The sequence below is a fragment of the Gallus gallus genome, chromosome 8, assembly GCF_016699485.2.
Source record: "Gallus gallus isolate bGalGal1 chromosome 8, bGalGal1.mat.broiler.GRCg7b, whole genome shotgun sequence".
NCBI lineage: Eukaryota > Metazoa > Chordata > Aves > Galliformes > Phasianidae > Gallus > Gallus gallus.
The window spans coordinates 13,834,247-13,853,808 of NC_052539.1; the positions used below are offsets into that span (position 1 = coordinate 13,834,247).

General features: G+C 36.6%; 1 protein-coding gene and 1 long non-coding RNA gene across 24 annotated transcripts in view; one reads left to right on the plus strand and one right to left on the minus strand.

Annotated features, from left to right (window-relative positions):
• The window catches only part of EVI5 (ecotropic viral integration site 5), a 69,919-nt gene that overhangs the window by 42,189 nt on the left and 8,168 nt on the right, over window positions 1–19,562 (plus strand). For 18 of the 21 annotated variants that reach the window (XM_040705064.2, XM_040705058.2, XM_422340.8 and 15 more), the window contains one exon: window positions 8,687–8,782. The exons of the other annotated variants lie outside the window; for them this stretch is intronic. In XM_040705064.2, the coding sequence (XP_040560998.1) occupies window positions 8,687–8,782 (96 nt within the window). The remainder of the gene's footprint in view (window positions 1–8,686; window positions 8,783–19,562) is intronic. 21 annotated transcript variants of the gene reach the window in all.
• On the minus strand, window positions 1,048–9,968 carry LOC121111433. Of its 3 annotated transcripts, none has more exons than XR_005861956.1 (3): window positions 9,913–9,968; window positions 3,735–8,166; window positions 1,048–2,015 (listed from the first exon to the last, which is right to left on the minus strand). It is a non-coding gene; the product is annotated as an uncharacterized LOC121111433 (long non-coding RNA). The 3 variants fall into 3 exon arrangements; XR_005861955.2 differs by lacking the exon at window positions 9,913–9,968 and having other exon boundaries at window positions 3,735–3,913; window positions 7,978–8,867; XR_005861954.2 differs by lacking the exon at window positions 9,913–9,968 and having other exon boundaries at window positions 3,735–8,867.

Below are 19,562 nucleotides of genomic sequence, written 5' to 3' on the forward strand. Positions count from 1 at the left end.
TGTGTATAGTCAGAGCATGAAGTCATTCTGTGGTTGTGGTATGTACCTAGGAGTTTCCATGTGAGAGTTTGGTGAACTACTGATCTCAAGCTTATATTAGTCTGAAATATAGCTTGTGTAATTGTGCATTACATGTTTTGATTGTTGACTTTATACATACATTTAAAACACCAGTGGTTTAATAGAAATAAGTTCCTCTTATGTCTTTCACACTGCAGGCTTGTCTTGAAAACTTCCTTTTGTGCTGTGAAAGATTGTGCTAATAGAACCTTACACAAATGGATATTTGGCTGGTGTTTTGACATCAAATATGAAACTTAAGATCAAAAGATCCTCTTAGGTGCTCAGGCTCAAAAGCGTATGAAACATCTGCAACAACAACAAAAGTACTAATGGAGTTGTGAAGTCTTTACTTTCAAAGCTAGCAAGCTAAAACATGCTATTGATACTACTGCTTCAACAAAACCTGTTTTTTAAGGAACCAGAAAGTCTCAATATGGGGATGAGGTACTAGATAACTTTTTCCTCATGGGAGAAAGAGCTGCCTCATTCTTTTCCATTCAGCTTGCCACTGGAGTGCTGTGACCTGATGTCAGCAGTGGACAGCCTTTTAATCAAGGCTTGCCTTAATGACTTGAAATACAACATTTAATATAAAGTGCATGTAACTAATCTTGGAGCACAGGTGTCTCAAAGTGGTTATGCTGAATAAGAAGCATCATAAATAAGTCTGCTTGTGATTATTTCTAAGGTGATGGAGCTTGCCACATAACTTTCACTTTTTTGTGTTTATGGGAAACGGTGATTTTGTAGGAAGCAGGGGAAAACCTAGGAATTCAGTGCGAGGTCCACATGGTCCATAGCAATGTTTGACTTAATATTTTTCATTTTAAATGTTTGTGTAGGTGTAGGTGTGAGACACTGGCATTAACTTCTACAGAGTATCACTACTCCCACATATGAACTGTTCTGACATAAATGCTAGATTTAAATCACAGTTTGAGGTCACTCTTAGTTTTGGTTAATAATAAAGACAAAGAGAAGGAGGTAGTTCTATCATTTAATAGTGGGTGAAACTTTTGTAGCAAGATCTCAGTTCACTGATATTAAGTAGTTATTTTTATGTATTCTGAATGTCTTTTTATCTTAGGCATTGAGTTCTTGATGCTGACCTGTTAGACTTCTGTGTAGATGTGTTGAAATGCGAAAATAATCCATGGACATTCTTAATCAAAAAAGTCTGAGACATCCCTTAATGATAATAACATAATTGGAATGCCTAACTCAGAGAGGTGATGCAGAAAAACCTTGAAGCTGTGTATAAGCAAAGGTGTCCTTTGTCAGCTGTTTTTTTCCTCTGCTCTTTTATTTTCCCTTACCAGCTCAACTCATAAAACCCTTAAGAAGCAAGCATTGCATCAAGTGCTTAGCAGGCTTCCCAGTTTTGAGTGGAATACTTTACCTAATCATTAAAAACGAAATGATATATTTCTAGATGTATAGGCTGATAGCTGACTAGTTTTGGCCAAACTATAGAATGCATGTCTCATTTCTATGAGAAAGTGAAACAACATATGAAGAGAACAGCTTATCCCCAGTATGGAGGTACAAACCCCTTTTGTCTCATCCTTTTGTAAGATACAGGCAGCTAAGACCAAAGAATGGATATTCTCTCTTTATGCCTGTAGTCCATCAGTAAATCCCTGGGTTTTCTTCCTCAGGGAATAAATCTTTCTTGTTAGCACTTGATCTGGTGTAATAGCTACAAGCTGCAACAAGCAAATTTTTTAACTCCTTAATATCAGCCTTTAAAATACTGTTACTTCTGGTTTGTCTCTATACTTCTTTATAGCTCTCAAGAAAACCTCTCCCAAGCCTCACTAATCTTCTGGTCTGTAAGAGCAGATGTTCCTTCTGATCATGTATAGTTGGTCCTGTTGGTCATTCAACACTGGTGGGATTTTTGTTGTTGGCTTTTTTTAAGCTTTCCTTGTAACAGTTGAAGGCAGGACAGGCTAAAAAAAAAAAAAGAGGGAGGAAAAATGTTTTTGGAGAAATTCAGGCAAGGTTAAATAAGTTGCAGTTACCAGTTAATGTCAGTCAGCTGGCCAAGATAAGCATGGTTCCAGTGAAGCGTGGACACTGGGGAAGCAGAGCTGGAAAGCTGTGGAACTCTCTGCATTTTAATCTGTTTCTCTCCATTTCCATTCAGATTACTGACTTTGCTATTCTCCTAAAATAGTCCATGACTAGTTTAAGATGTGGAGATGCAGAGCACATTTCTGTTATAGAAAACTGGTTTTATGTGTGAGTAATCTCAATAGGAAAACTCTTCTGTTGGTTAGGTTGATCTGGTCAGGGGAGTAACATCACTTCCTTCTTGGTGTGTTTCCTGGCAGATTCGGAGAATTGTCACATTTACCCATATTTAACCATGTCAAAGCTGCTTTGAGAACAACTGTAAAGGAAGTCCATGATTGTGCTAGTTCTCTCTCCCACAGTTAAACTTTAGCTCTGTTTCACTAGAATGAAGCCTTTCTATGGCCTCTGTTTAATAAGTTTTCCAAGTAGTGACTGCTGAGTAAAGAAATTGTTTCCATCTTTTCAAATTACAGGAAACGTTTTTTCTCTTATCAATGTTGGTATGTGATGTTGGTGATGTGTTTTTTGAAAGTTTAGAATGAGTCACTGTAAAGTCACTGAAAGGACACTAGTTACCACATTTACCCTTCTGAATAAACTCATTTACATCTTAGTGCTCCGTCTTGCCACAGAGGTAAGAGTTTAAAAGCCTACCATGAAAAGAGGCTGAGGTAGGTTGTTACTAAGTAAATATTTTTAAAGGGGGGGGGGGGGGGGGGGGGGGGGGCAATCAAGGGTATTGAGGAGATTCCTACCCCTTAGATATTTTTAGTAAAGCTGATAGATTATTATCTGAGAAACAACTGTCTCGTCTCTCTTCATTTTGACTGCCAGTAAAACCACTGATTGGGGTTTTGTTTTTCATAGTTATTAAAGTGAAAAAGATCCCTAGATATTCTCTTACTTAAATGGTGTAATTTCTGACATTTATTTTCATACTCTGATCATCAAGAGTATATTGGAAGACTGCTACTGTTGGAATGCAACTGGAATTCTATTATTTTGACCTTCTTTATCTTAAACATTCCTTAGTTTAAGGAGCAAAAGCAGGCGTAAGTTCTCCAAGGTGTTTCAGATGTTTTTGGTGAATTTCTAATTTGAACTCTGTTTTATCGTAACTACTAACTATACTTGACTTTTAGGTGGGGTTACTATACAGTAACAGCTTCAGGTATTTAAGATTAGCATTCTCTGAAGCAATTTGTGTCTATACAATTGGGTTGCCTGCTGCGTATCTTGGTCCAGAGGTTGGACACCCCAATATAGTCAATAGATGTTATACATCAAGTAAACATGCTGCTAAAGACTTACTACTGCTTCTTGGGAAGATACAGAAATGGTTCTCTCTTAAAAAGTCAGCCAAAGGAGGGCTTCAGTCTGATACTACAGCCATGTATCTCAATTTATACTTTTTTGTCGGCAGAATTTTTCCTTGGTCTAAAAAGCAAAACTTTGAGGAAAAGATTTGTTCTCAGGTACTCTTGTGGTAGATCTTGGTGTGCAGACAAGTACAGTAATTCTAGTACTTCAGAGCAGAGTGAGGGAGGTGAGAGCTCCCACAACTGAAGGGGTTTAAATATTCTAGCAGTTACCTTTTTAGTCTTCAGGGCTCATTTCCTGCCCTTCCACTGCCTGTGCTACTCCCTCCTTATGTAGCCTCTCGAGTCAGTTTGGACTGCATGTTGGCTGTTTCATCTGTTACAGGTCCTTTTTTCTTGAGCAGAGCTGATAGTTGCCCACTAGGTGGTGGGTGGTGGTGGTTGTTTTTCCCCTGGTACAGAGATTTGTAACTGTGTCAATGCTGGAGAAGCTGATCTCTTTGAAGATACAGTAAGATGAGGAGTGGGCAAAATTGAAATAATGGCTTTTGAATGACACAGCACCAACTAGTATTACATTTCTAAAAACCTTCCTGAGAAGGGGGCATAGACACTGCAGTGTTGCCAGTATGCAGAAACAGTGTACTGTGGAAATCATGTAGAGATTGATTTACTTGTGATGGGTGTTTTTAAACCAAAAGTCCTTGATTCTAGTTTTGCCTAACTTTGTTTCTTTCACTGTTCCAATTTATTACTCCTTTTTGCTTCTTGATGTCATCTAGTTTCTTGAAGTACGTTATTTCAAACTCAGAATGTCTATTAGTTGTCAGGAGGCCAGGCATTCTTTGTATGGTGACCTCTCCAAATACCACAGATTTTCTGCAATAGTGTTCTAGCTCAATAAAAAAAAAAGACAACAAAGGAACATTAACCACATCCTATGCATACAATATTAGATCTTTAAACTCTTGTGAAGGAAGATTACTAGTTGCTTACGTTACTTCCTTTTAAAAGGTGTGATATCCATACCTTAAGCACACATTACAAAACAACTTAATTTAACATTAATTTTTCAACCAGTCCAGTTAATCTGCTTGTTTTCTTCAGAAATACAAAACTACTGAAGCACAACACAAAACCAGCTGAGTTAAATGCTTGGTTCCTACTGAACTAAATAGTACAACAGGAAGCATTCAATAACTCATAAAAGCAGCTTTTTTTTTTCTGTCAGTGGGATCATCTAGCAAATGAGGAAGCCAAAGCATATGGAAATGTGATTTAATGAAAACAGATAACTTTGGTACTGCTTTTCTTAACTAAAAAAAGTCAAAACCAGATTTAGAATAAAGAAAGATGATGAGTAGAGCAGTTAGCTCCCCTTTTTTTTCTAGGAGGTTTCATACAAGACAGGTTTTATTTTCTTTGTGCTTGAACTCTCTTACTATTTAAGACAAAGAAGATTAGGATTTTCTTCGTCTTTTTTTTTTCTGTGGAAGACTTGCCAGATCAATCGATACTAAAAACACGTCTTCCAGCACATCTGCATGGCCCAACACTTGAAACATGAAACTAGCAATAGTAGGATTGACAAGGAAGAAATGCATCGAGACCGTTCAGAATGTAGGCTCAGACCTTCTAGGCTGCTGGGCTTGGACCAAGGACTCTGGTCTTTTGGGTAGGTAGCCCTTTGTTCCCCAACTCAAGTTATTCTTGGAATAGATGCTTAGTACTAATTGCAACAGCCGTATCCTGCAAATAGTATGCTGAGGATGTAATCATCAAGAGTTCTTTCTGCCCAAAGCACTGAATTGTTTCAAATTCTCTTCAGTGCTTGTTATATCTTCACTTCTCACTTTCTTTCCCACTTCCATGTCACTTGCAGCCTAACTAATTCCCTGTCCATCTTTTCAGGGCAAGTTTAATTCATGTTCAGGACTGAGAACAGGGAGCTCTGTCAGATTGCCCTATGCCACATGGCTAGATCAGTTTGAAGAGTTAAAATTTTATCTATGTATGTAATACAGTGTCATATTTGAGGCTGAAAAAGCCAAGCTGAAGTTCCTAAGGCTTTCTTAATAAGTCACTAAGTTAAGCATGAACTTGAAATCCCATTTGTGGTTTTCTTGTGTGAGGCAAATGTGTCAAGCATCAGTATGCTTACTGTATGCACTTCTAAGTAGTCACAGTGGCATAAAGATAAGTGCCCAAGTGTATTTAATATAATCTAGAATTACAATGCACAAGAGGGAATCTAACCTGCAGGGGGACAGAATTTGGGGTTCGTATTAATGTAGTGGTGATTTTTGCTATTTAAAGATATATGCACACTGGCAGTGGTCATTGAAAAGAGACTGTAGGTCATTACCAAGATGCCTTGATTAATCAAAGTTCTTGGTGTTTTTTTCTTTTATTTTAATGGTAGTCAGGAAGTACAAGATACTGTTATATATTACTGTCTGTAGGTTGAAAATGAGATGTAGAACTGCAGAATTTTTAGGAGAATGTATTGTTTGTGATATACCAGAAAAAAAATAGTAGGGGAAGACATTCCTATTGCTTTCTGCAATGCTAAAAGGAACTGCACATACTGAAAGCTTCCTGTCATCAGATTTCGATCTCTTATCAATTGTCACAATGAAGAACTAGTGTTAAAGGATGTTACAACCAAAATTGAAATTTACCTTTGATTAACAAATATTTATCAGAAGCTGAAAATTCCTACTGAGTAATATGAATGTAATATAAATATAAAATGACTGGAAAGCAAAGCAGTTTTGAAGAGAAACATCAGTCTCTTAGGGTGCTGAAGAATGACAAGGCTCATCCACCAACAGATGAACAGAAATATTTTTAATTGCTTTTATCTGACAGGTGTACAATTTCAGCTGTCTGCTTATCTGATTTATAGAACAAATAAAATATTTTTCAGTTTCTACAAAAATATTAGTTCTAGAATGTATGATAACTGCATGTTTTCCAGTGGTTTGCATGTGCACCTGCGTGAGTGCCTTTTAAAGAAGTAATGACATAAACAACTTGAAAGGCAAAATAAAATAGGTAAAAAAAAAAAAATACATCTTTGCTCAGAGAGGTGAACAGCAGCTATGAAGAAGATTCTGATACGTTGCTTAAGACTTGTGTGGCACCCTTCCAATTTACCCACTGAAAATAGGCTTTGTAGCTTATAGAACATGGACTTAAACAGTTTGTTAGAAATACTTGTGGTTTTCTAAATTTTTTGCAGCTAGATAAAAGGATCATCTTCTGACCTCTAGTGTTTTGAATGTTGCAAGAGGAAGTTTTCTTTGAAAAATGTGTTTGTAGAAAATCACATTGTGGGGTTTCTGTGCTAAACACATTTTGATGAACTGTTATCTCTACAAAATCTGTAAGTTCTGAAAGGAAAACTGAAACTTTCTTTGACCTTTATTGGTGAGGAGGACCTTGCAAGCCAGGTTCATATTGGCATTCAGTTTAAGCTGACTGGAGGTAGACTGTTTTTCAATGAGCAAACTTAATGTTGAATTGTTCTGTGATACATGTTAACTTCACAGTGTTATTTAGGATAAAAATCATTTAAGGTTAATGATACATTAATCCCAATAATGTACACTCTATACGATATATAGCAGCAGCTTTCAGCTTTTTGTGCAGTGCTGAATTTGAGTAAATCTTGCTGACTTGGCTGTTAGCATATCATAACAACTTGGAAATGCCTGCTTTGTGTCCTCTTGTGCGCTCAATTCTAATATAAACTTAGATATTTACTCTAAAAAAGCTGTGGCACTTGTCTTGTATTTGGTGTAAGAAGCTGGCTTTACATTTGCTTTCTGATGCCATGCCTTGTGGTTACATAGTAATTTGGAATCAAAGGAATAATACACTAAAATGGAAAAGTCTGTTTCAAGTGAAGGACTGAAACGAACATTTCTTCCATGTGCTCCTGCTGTCACGAGAGATGAAATCATTCTTGTCTAAATTCTTAGCATCAGTGAAGCTTTTTCTATAGGTGAATGTAAACTGTATTATTTTTGGTCTGTAAGTTATGTTCCTTCTGTTTGTAATTCTGAATACTAATAGTTAAAAAATGATATTATATAGTTATTATTATAACCTCTTTAGCACAGGAAAAATGATACTTCTCACTGTGTGTGAATTTGAGCCATAGATCGGCTTGGAACATTCAGTGTGGTATTATGCACTACTGTTCCACTGTAGTTTATGTGAGTTAATAGTAAATATCACAAAGTAACTTTGGAATGTGTACTCTTATGTAATAAAAAACAGCTTTAAAAGAGAAATATCTTTGAAATAGCAAACACTACTCAAGATTCTTCTCTTTATGTAGTAAAATGTTTTGGAAGGCAGTGCATTGCTACTAACTTCCTGGCATGTGTTGTGTCCTGGTGATGTTTCAGGGAAAGCTCTCTGTTAAAGCTTTTTGCTTTGTATTTTGAAGAGTAGTTGACACCTCTCATTGTACTGAAATTCTCTCTACAAATTACTTTGAGCTTACCTGTTGGAATTCATTGTTTACTTTCTTCAAGTGTAAGTAGGAATTCAGCAAAATGAACTACCATTAGAAAGCCATGTGTTCCGTGTACTGTTGGATTTCTGTAACGTATTGGTCGTACGTGATTTGCAATTGGTGCAAAGACTTACAAGATTTCTGCTAAAGTTGGTGGCTGCTTCGGAAATTACTTATCTGGGGGGGGAAAAAAAAACAGATTTTTTTTTTAATCTACCAGGGATTTGGTTTGGTCATATTAGAGACAAGCTGAAAGTTAGTGTTGGAGGCTTTAACGTTTCAAGATGAAGTCATCTGCAGTTGGTAACTGCGTTTACTTGATAAATCAAATGTCCTCTTCATCTCTTTATCATTGTACAATTTATCATTGTACCTCTTATGGCAGGGGCATTAGGGGACATTCCTCTCCTCCCTTTTGTTCTGTAGTATTCCTACACAATAAATATCACTATATTTTAAAACTCCTTAAGAGAAAACTCAACTTGTCATACACAGTGGTCCCTAGTGGATCAACTTGTTCTGAGCTGCTAATGCCCCTGGATACCTATAGAAACTTCATCCAAGTAAAAAATGCTGAGAAGTGTGTGTGAATATCTGTGCATGATTAAAATATATATATATATGCAGACAACTAAAATAGCATTTTAAGATTGTATGTGAACAAATTGAGTAAGATTCTTTTTTTTAACCAAAACAGAAAGAAGAAGGGAAGATTCAAGGGCAGCTTAATAAATCTGATTCTAACCAGTATATCAGAGAACTGAAAGATCAGATAGCTGAGCTGCATCATGAGGTAAGTGGTAAAATACTGCCTGGTATCTTGTACCTTTTGTCATATCTTTTAAGTGCAGCAGGCTTTTCTAGTAGCTGCTAGAGCTTCATTACCTGATGCTGCCAATTTACTGTAAATGAATCCAATAAAACAAATACTTGTATATGCATATTGTCCTTATATTCTCATGTGTAAAACTAAAATGTTCTTAATTATGTGATTTGATATTACTGAGGATGGCATTTGTTCCATCTTGTTAATTTCATGAGTTGATCATATGTTACTGCATTGTATCTGCTGCATTCAGAGATGCAAGCATGAGAACAAGCTCCTTTGCTTTCACTTGGTACAAGTCTTACGGTTAATTCAATTAGAAAATAAACTGATAAACTGTGTTTGCATATGCAGAAGAGTCTGTAGAGATCTCTTTTGGTGTTTGCTGTCATAAGGACTAATTTTGTGGTAGTGTACTGAGATTGCTTAAAAAGAAAAAGGATGCTTGCTTAATACTGGTTAACAGATACAGTTTTTAACTGCCAAAACCTTTGACCTATGAAATTTCTATCTTCAAACTTCCTTGCTTTAATAGTTGTAGTAACTGTTAGTTAAAAAGATCAGGGGGTCCTGAAACCAAGATGGCTTATGTAACCTCTGTGCTCACTGGCTTATTTCAGTTCATCCTGTGTTACGAAGAAATGTCTTATCACTGCAGTACATGCAAAATGCCTGCTCACCTTTGCATTATAGTCTGCTTCCACGTGTCCTGTAATGCTCAGCTCTGGTAGTAGCTGAAAACTGTAGTATGCATGTCACTCTGAAAGTAATGCCTCCTATATATTTCCATGGAAATACAAATAATGCTATTTGATAGAGTGAATTCTCAGCTCCAAAACACTACTGTTTACCATACTCACTGCCAATAGCCATCATTTTCACCAGGGATGAACAAGAGCTTGTGTGCCATGTTTTTACAAACGTGTATGACTATCCAGAATATGGCTCGTCTTCCATGTCACATCACCACTGCTGAAACACCACCCAATTTCTCACTGTTCTCACATCCACTGTTTAGTCTCCGTAAATGTTCAGCAAGCATTGATGAATTTCACTGGGTGCCATTTTTTTCCACGTGGAGGAATTGAGTGACTCACCTTTGTTTCATCTGCGGACGCTATTCTGTCAGAGTGCCCTTCTGCTGCCATTTGTTGTTCAGCAACAAAACGTAATGGAGTTCAACCTCTACTGCCCCATCTCCAACATGTGCCTGTGATGTTGTGGACCAACATAAAAATGGGAGGCATTACTTTTGGAGCAGGCTGTATGATAGATAAATACAAGTTATTAATTTTGTTTGCTTGGTTTTTTTTTTAGAGCACATTCATTCTTTGTGTACTTAGTGTTGTAACAATCCTTGTCGCATTAAGCTTTTAGGATCTGTCCTTTGGGAACTGCAGTATAGTGGAGGATGTCAGAATGTTCTCACTTCTGCAGATAGAAGATGGTCCCTAGGGCCACCAGTCCAGCACCTTTACCAATCAGTAAGCTCACTAAAAACAAATTAAAAAATCAATAACCAGATTTTTTCTACTGAAGGACAATAAGCAGCTTGCTTTGTTTCTTATGAGAAAGTAAATTTTCTGCAGAATTCCCCAGAAGCCAGATACTTGGCATATTTTGCTTTAAGGTAAAGAATTTATACTGAAGGGACAGCTAATGACTCTTTTCTTCTCAGTGCAAGTTTAATGCTTTCTTTTATCTTTAGTAAAACGTAGAATTCATCTTTAATTTCCTCAAGGCAGTTCTCAAACTGAGTTCATGTCCCTATAAATCAATTATTATTAACTTGCAATTTTAACTTTAGTAAATATGTCTGTCACATCTGTGGTGATTCCTGACAGAGTTGACAGCCATCTCTTGTTTTGCACAACCTATCAAAATTCAAAGAACTGGTGCATGATGAAAAGACAGTCAAACCGCAGTACTTCTAGTTAGCAATAGTGAATCATCTGAGAAGTCATGTATATTTTGTGTCACATTAGAGTTACATTTCCCTTCTTCCTTACTGATTGTTTTGTTTTATTGGGCACAAGCTAGGCACTTATCTCCTGCCTTATGGCTTTCTTGTTGAAGGCTGAAACTCTAGCATGGAAACCTGAAATTTTGGGATTGCCACAGATGCAAATAGGAAGTCATGACCTTAACTTTTCAGCGCTTTTAAAATCCACTGGATTCTTTGTATGTTCTCATGTTTTATTGCAATGTTTCTTAATCTTCACAGCTAGTATTTTTGTTCTTCCATTTTACTTCCTTTCTTACTTCTATATCTAAATGTTCCTGACCTCTTGTAATTTACCAGGATTTGTAAATGCTGTTGCATGCTGCACAGCTCTGACAGGCTGTAATTGCTGCTAAGCAGCTTTGTTACTTGTCAGTAAATGCTGTAAGCTTGTCTCACCTACCTCTGGTACAGAAGGTCAGATGATGCTATCTATACTGTCCCTTGACCTTACAGTTTAACCTGCTCTGACTGATACAGTGTAAATGGCACGAGTATGCAGGCATTGCAAACTTTCTAACTGTTTGCATACTGGTTGTACGCTGGGTGCTAGAACTTCAGGGAAGTTCCCATTGATTAGATGCTAAAATGTTAGGTGAAAGCAATTTTTATGGAACAAAACATCTTTAGTAGGTAGCGCTGAAGTAAGCAGCTAACTTGGGGGAGGGTGGGGAAGGTAAAATGCATGGAAAGTTTGGGCTGCTCTCATGTTCCATTAAGTAAAGTTGACGGCTTAAGGAAAACAGAGGTTATAAACTAGTTTGTCATTTATGTTGAAATGAAGTACTGGAGGGAGGAAAGGGGAAGAGGTACTTTGTAGTTTGCTTTTTTTTTTTACTTTTAATTCAAACTGAATGAAATTAAATGATTTACAAACTGCTTAAGTTCTTCATTTCATATACTACCCCTTTATGCATACAGTCACTGTGTGTGTGTGTGTGTATATTACACAGCAGCTGTCTCTACTTCCTGTTGGATGTTGCAAGGCTCATATGTATTACCTAGATTACAGGAGTGGTACAAAAGATTAGAATTAACTTGTGTACCCACAAACTACACTGGCAGACCACAAGACACCTTTGGAGACAGAAGCAAGTGGTTTCCTGTCTGTAAGACATTGTGATTTAGGATTGAAATGCTTAAGGTTAAGTTGGTATTTGAAGCAAATCTTTTTAAAATTTGTCCTTGTCATACTGCTGGATAGTCTTTGTCTCTTGAATTGTTTTGGAGAGTTTGTTTTGCTGTTAGATTTCAGTTTTTTATTTATTACTGATTTATTTCAAATGTAGCCTTCAGTTTTAAACTCAGCATGATTTTCATAATCTAAAGGCGTAATATGTGTTGAAGTACCCCAGAGCAAGCAGTCTCTACAGCCACAAATTGTAGAGTGTTCTGTACAACATGCAACAGAATGATACTTTTACAGCTGCATTAGAAAACAGCTTCATGAAGCAGGAGTGGCAGCATGTGGGAACTTGGTGCTTCCTATAATTTTAATGCAGTTTCAACACATTTTAGATGGTGCATTACAGAGTAAGTTGTGGAAGGGTTTTGTTTGTTTTAAGCTCCATTTTTGACAACATTTTCTTATACTTGAGGGATCTGGTAGTTGTTTTTTAGCTCAGATGTGGCCAAAGAATATTCAGAACAGAATGATGTGGTTTTTTTTGTTGTTACGTAAGACAAGTCATTGGCACTTTTGGCCTATAAAATATTCTTTATAATTCCCACAGTTTCTGCTCTTTATCTGTGTTCTTAGGGAAAAGAGAAGACTTTAGTTCCAGATTTAAAAAAAAAAAAAGTCTGAGACATCTGTGGGGTCAATGAAACTTGTGAATTTATCTTTGATTTTGGACTGTAGCTTTCAGAAGATACTGTGGTCTTTTGTCTGTCATCACTTCCCATTCCCAAGGAACACACACCTGCTATAAAAGACTAAATTAGGACTTGGCTGGGAACTAATTCTAGAAGCATAATAAATACAGGAAAGGTACATGAGGTAAAACACAAGTTTTGAATATACAACCTGTTCAGTGCCCTTCACTTTGCTGCTTACACTGTTGTCTAGTTACCTTCAGCAGCTAGCGTAACTTGTGCCTATAAGGAGGAAGATCAGCTAGTTGCTACTTACCTGCCTTTGCTGTGCATTTATTCACTTCTTTTCCAGGGCACAAATTGAGATCATCAAGTGAAATGGGGGGGGGGGGGGGGGCAGTAAATTCCTGCAGATGAACAGATGTCATTTTTATCACTGATAAAAGAGTACTTGCTGAAAGCTAGGAAGAATTACTGAAGCGTTCTGCTCTTGTTGTACTCTTTATCAGGTGCTTGCTATTGACTAATGTCAGAGACAGTATGTAGAGCTAATTTTGCCCTAGCTGTTTGAGGTGCTTTTAATAAATAATTGCTTAACATATTTTGAGAGGAATAATGAGAAAGCTTTCCAATGTAAAAATCCTGATGTTAGTGTGCTGCAAAGGTTAGTGTTCAAAAGATTAGAAAACCCTCTGCCAACTGCCCTCATTAGCAACTTTGCAGCATGGCTGGTGGAAAAGATGACAGGTGACTGAAGCATTATTTTCCAAAACAAATTTTGGGGGGATTTTTAGAAGACCATAGTAATTTTTTTTTGAAATTATGGTGATTTAAGTCCTTGTGTCTTGACAGTGAAGAAAGGGGGATTTTTTTGGAAGTATTTTCCCTTTTTTTTAAGTATTTGAAAACTTGATGAGCTCTCAAAGTAGTTTACTGACTTTCTTTTCCCACTTCTATAGCTTTATCTAGGGATGGATCTGATATTACATTGTAAGAAACTAATGCAGTCACTAAGATTCTGATATAGGTGTTATCTCATGGTCTGATCTCGCTTCTGGTGAGCTTACATTTTAAGATTGCCTTAATGAAAAGAGATATAAAAGTTGGAGATTACATACAATGCTTTTAAAAGATTTTGCTTGTGTAATAAAATTCAAGACACTTTAGGTAATTACTTTGAAGATAATGCATAAGATATGACGAAAGGAGTAATTGGTAATTTGGCTAAAGCTAAGAGTTAAGGGTATGTTTTGCAACTTAGTGTAGCTTCCTAGACTTTCACTGCTGAAACTAGATTGGAGAAGGGAAAGTAAGCAATAGCCATCAGCATGAAGGATGAAAAATCTCATACAGGTCACATATACAACAACCAAATAAAATCTGATGCATTATAATATGCAGGAGGAAAGTTCAAACCATGTTAACAATTCCTTTTGGTCTTAAAATACTGTTAAGTTCCATGGTAAGTAAGCTGTGTTTAAAAACTGCCAAATTATTTCCTCCGTATTTCTGGCATATGACCAAGGAGCATTCTGTCTTTCCTCTTTGTTTTCTTACTAGCTCTCCTTTGAGTCAGATTCAGTGCTTAGCAAATCAAATGCTCTGTAACCTGAAATGCTTCTGGACTAGCAGCAGGGAAAGCAACTCTGAGCTTTGTTCTGATGTAGTTAAACTACTGTTGTTCAGCTGCTCTGTTTGGATGTGCCTGTGCTGCGTTTGTCATAAATGGCTGCAGTGTGGGCCCATCTTTAAATGACATTTATAGCTGTGAATGGGTTGTATGTTACTTTGGGTAATGAACGTAGAAGGATTAACTGAAAGAAGCAAATTCTACTTGTCACTGAAGACATGTAGGGTGATGACTTGTAGCGTAACAAATCATATGAGTTAATAAATGGAGATCAGATGGATTGGTGTGTAGATCTTGGAAATAGCATAAACATAACTAATTTCATCAGAACTAGGGATAGGGAAGTCCCAAAAAAGGTTAGTACTTTTCATGTAATGTTTACATTGAATATGTAAAGACAAGAGACTTTACTCAGTCTCTTGTCAACTTACTTCCCCTCTTTTCTATTGGAGATAGTGAGGTTCAGGAAAGGTTGGAAGAAGCATACTGTTTACTTTCCATGTAGTACTGACAGATACGTATTGGGCTCTTTGTGACTCATTTTTTTTTGTTGTTCTTGCTTTTGTAGAAGCAGCTAATTTCTATGATTTGTCTATTTTTACTGTTCTTAATTCATAGTTTTCACTATGCTTGCTAAACTGCTTGCTGATGCTTGCTAGAAATACTATATTAAATTATGCAAAGTAGTTCTCATTACTGCCTAGAACCACATTATCCCCTTCTAGTAGTTTGCTTTACTGGATGAATGCTTTCAAAATATGTGGTTCTGTAAATGTTTTCTTACTTGATAAGAAGTGCTGTCTTTGAAAGGAAATATGTTAGCCCTCAGATTTACAAAGCATTTCAACTTGTGGTAGAAGACTATAGCACAATAAATCAAGAGCTTTTCTTCCTCCATATCTTGCAAGCACAGTTGGACAAGAGACCATCAGATTTTTCCCTCCCCACAAGCGAAGTTCTTGCAAAGCTGCTGGACAGCTAAAAATGTAGTTGGTCTACTGGTACGTGTCAAAGATACAGAGCCTCCGTGCTGGTGGAGTCTGATTTAAGTGGTTGTGGTCAGTCTGAGGAACCTGTGATGTGATAAGATAGCGTTTGTGAGGTCATGTGGTTTGTGAACACCAAGTCTAATGTAGCGGCTTTGTCTACACAGGATAGTTAAATATATACTGTGTGCTTTAGAAAAGTGAATTGCTTTATTCCTTTAATTCAGCCTCTCCTTGAGAATCAAAAGATGTTACACTGGCTAGATAATACCAATATTGTTACAGAAGTGTGATGCTGAACAGATAAGGAGTCCTAGCACTTTTCCAGTTCAGTTAAATTGTTAATAAGAGTTGGCTTTAAAAGCTGTCTGGCTTAAACTAAGCAGTGAACAAGTGAAAGCACTGCTGTGTGTATTTTGTGAAAATTGGTGGATTATTTCTATTAGTTTTGAATAGATGTTTGTACTCTAGACCAGACATCCTACACTTGCCCAAAAAGGTAGGATTGATTCCGTAATGATTCCAAACTACTTGCTCCTCAGTAACACCTCAACAAAATGATGGATGAGCAGTGTAACCAGGAACAGTGATGCAGTCTCCTCTCAGAGCAGGTATGACTTTGTTCACTATGGTGGGACTAGAAGATGAGGGCAACAGTTTTAGATACAAATCTTAGCTTTCACTGCCACTACTGGCAGATTAGATTCGATGATAAAATAAATGAAGTTTGGTGATTGCAGAAACATTTCCTTTTTATGTGTTCTTTTTTCCTGATTGTATCCTACTGCATCTAAGCTCCAGATCTGTATTGTGGAGAAATGTACTAGTTATTTATTGATGGCACTAATAGAAGTGAATGCAGCTACCTATACTGAACTATACAGAGTCCCTGTTTGGTGTTTATCTGGATTGTCAAAGGAAGTAAATTGATCATAAGTAACATTATTTTGTTATTGTGGCAATAATGCTCTTGTTGAGTCATTTTTGTTGTTTCTCTTAAGCTGTGTGAGCTGTCTGCTGTACCACACAGAGCTTTGTCAGGATCTATCGTGTGTTTCTGCTTATAAAACAAGTTCTGTTAGGAATTCAGAAGTGGAAGGAATGAAGTACTGGTTTAAGCTTAGACTAATTGTTCCTTGGAAAAAAAATTGTTAGCCACCATACACAGGGGCCATCTATTTCCTACTTGAGAAATAGCTCAGGAGGAGAATGCTGTGTGTTAGCATGTTTCTACCTGTTCTGAAATTTTTATTGTTCTCAGAAAGGCAAGCAGCACAGATAGAAGTCATTTCAGGTATCAGGCAAAAATAAATGTTACTTTGTCTGCTTAAAAATGCTCCCTGTTTTAAAAGAATAGAGTAAAAGTGCGAAATGATCATTTCCTGTAACTGTACGCATTATGGGTACATTTTCAGTCTCTGTATCAGCCAGTACGTTCTAGCTAACACTTGAGGTTTCAGTCATTTTTCTATTTATAGACACATGCTCTACGGAAAAGGAGCAGTGAGATTTAGGTAGCTCCTTGGGTAAGTCTATGATAATCACAGTACATTCAATGTGATTATGCTGCTGTTTTAAAATGTTTTTGTTGCCCTGTCCTCACTCCAAATAAACACTTTCATTAGAACTTCTTGTGGGAAGAGTTTCTGGGAACTTTCCTTCCACCTACCATCTAGCTACTTATAGAAACTTCCCAAGGCTAAGTTAGTCTAGAATGTTTTTGGAATTGCATATGATCTCATTACAACAAATTTGTCAAGATCTCCCTCAATAGTCAGAGCACAACTTAGTTACCAAAGAGTGATTTTTTTTTTTTAATATACGTAGTTTAAAAGTTAAGTACTTCCTTAGCACTGTTTTTTTTATTTCATACTTGATCCAGAATTTCAAAGGTTAATTAGATTACACGGCAGTAGGTCAAAAACTGTCTTTAACCATATAGTGCAGTGCAGTGATCAAAAAGTCATGACCTCCCATTGATCGGTTTATTGGTTTCCTGTTCTGATTCACTGGAAACCTTCTGGTCTGTATGCGTGTTGCTAGTTCTAATCTTTGTCACGTTTACAACACGGCAATCTTGTCTTTACTAAAACTGATATACAGCATACACTTACCATATTTCCTTTTGAATCTAGAGTTCTTTAATAATACTGAATATATATTTTATTTTAAAAAAGGCAGAAAATGTACTCTCATATCCAGAGCAGTGTGGAATGCATGTTGAAACCACTAGAGATGAGCTTTAATGTATTTAAGCTACTTCATAGCTTACTTAACTTGCTGGCATCTGTAGGGTTTTTACCAAGCCTACGCTACAGTAAAATTGAATATTACAGAGGTTAGAATATTACAGAGGTAACCATTTACAGAGGTTAGCAATTTAAAACAGAGCCCACCTATTAAGTGCTATAAGAGAAATAATATATCTCTAAAAGCATGAAATGACTAAGTCTTGAATTTTTTCCTGCTGTTTTGCTTCGCGTTTGTGATACACATTAAAGCAGTGGCTTAAATTCTGTCTAGTAAGATGGTCAGCAAAATTCATTTGTGGTAAATAAAGCAACATGTTGGCACAAACTGCTTTTTAAGCCCTTCTTTGTTAAAGGGTGACCCAAAGGTAACTATTTGTAGTTTTGTAGTTAATCACATAACGAACTTAGAATTCAAACAATCTAGATTAATCTAGAAAAAAATATGTCAGACTTCGGGCTTTTGTCTTTTAAGAACAGCAGCCATGTTTGTGCATCCAAAAAAGCAGCCCATGTCCTTTCTGCTAAATAATGCTATTGTTCTCACTTGGGCCTAAAATAAAATACCAGACCTGGTGTTTAATATTTGCTCCGTCTTTCAATCAGCTTCTCTTCTTGTCAGTTTGAAAACTGCAGGTTTGCTGCAATTGCTGTAGCCAGTTGATAGGCTAAACTCTAGAAACAGTTCTACCTTTGAGATACTGTGGATCAAAAAACTCAGTGAAGTGAGAATCTGGAGGCAAATAGAGCATCCTTCTACCGTTAAGTTGTGCTGCAAATTGGCTTTATTTCAACTCTCATGCCATACTAAATGTAATGCAAAATTAATTTCATCTATCTGCTGCTTTCTGCTTACACAAAAAAAAAACAGCCGACAACCAAAAACCAAACAAATCAAATCTCTTCCCTAAGATTCGTTTTATTACATTTCACACGGAGCCAAGTACTCCACCTCTGAAGTATACTTGTCAGCTATTTTTTCTTGATATATACATTATAAAACTCTTGGGGGGATAGAGCGTTGAGGAAGTGGCCAACAGGAGACACATAAGATTGAATTCATCCATATAAAGTAGTGTTAATTTTCTTCAGGAAACACCTATTAAAAGGAATACTATTTTACAGAAATTGCTAAACTTTTCTATCTAGAATCACTAATTTTTATTGATGTCCATTGTGAATTTTGTGGAGTTCATATTTTAATCTCATCAAACTGTCTCAATTAAATAGCCAAATGTGCTGAGTCCCAGACAGTCCTGAGTATGTTGGGCATGGTTTAGATTCTCCTGCAGTGACTGGCTAATACCATGATTTCAAAGGGACTTGCTAAACTCCTATGCTATTCTTTTATTTGAATACTCCTGATTTGTACTGCCTTGCAGACACTGCTTTTGAGGGTAGGGAGAAGGGGAAAACACAAATCCTGAAGCTATGTTATGATGATTTCAGTCTGTTAGAACCCAAATTTATATGAAGCCCCCACCTTCAGCACTTCAGGCTAACTGTATTATCTGTACAGGGGGAAACAGTGGTGTTTTTGTCCATGTTAGTGTTGTGTTAAAACTTCTTTGAAATAGGTTTGCAGTCTCTTAATGCACTTTCAAATGCATTCATATTCATGAATATGAATGAATTCATATTCATTTAAATGCTCTCATATTTCTGTTTGTGTCTCTTCAACAGCATTGGAACATGTTGAAGGAATTGTCTTTCAACAAAATCTCAACAATTTCCTGATTTTTGGTTTGATGGTTTTTTTAATAATATGAAATCTCAGAGAAAGTAAATAAAGCATCTTAGTAATACTACCTAAGAATATATTTGTCTGTTGTGTCCATCTCAAAGTTGGTATGTTGGAGCTCAAGCTGAAGTGAAACTTAAGCAAATCATTAAGACTCCAAATTGTTGTGGAATAGTCCTAATAGCTTAAGTCATATTACTTCAAATAAAAGCTGTCTGAAAACATGAAGATTTAACCTATTTCCTGAATTCCTCTGCTAAGAATATCTCTGCAGATCTCCATATCTGCCTCAAAGTGAAAGAAAAAACAATTTCACTTCTTTCT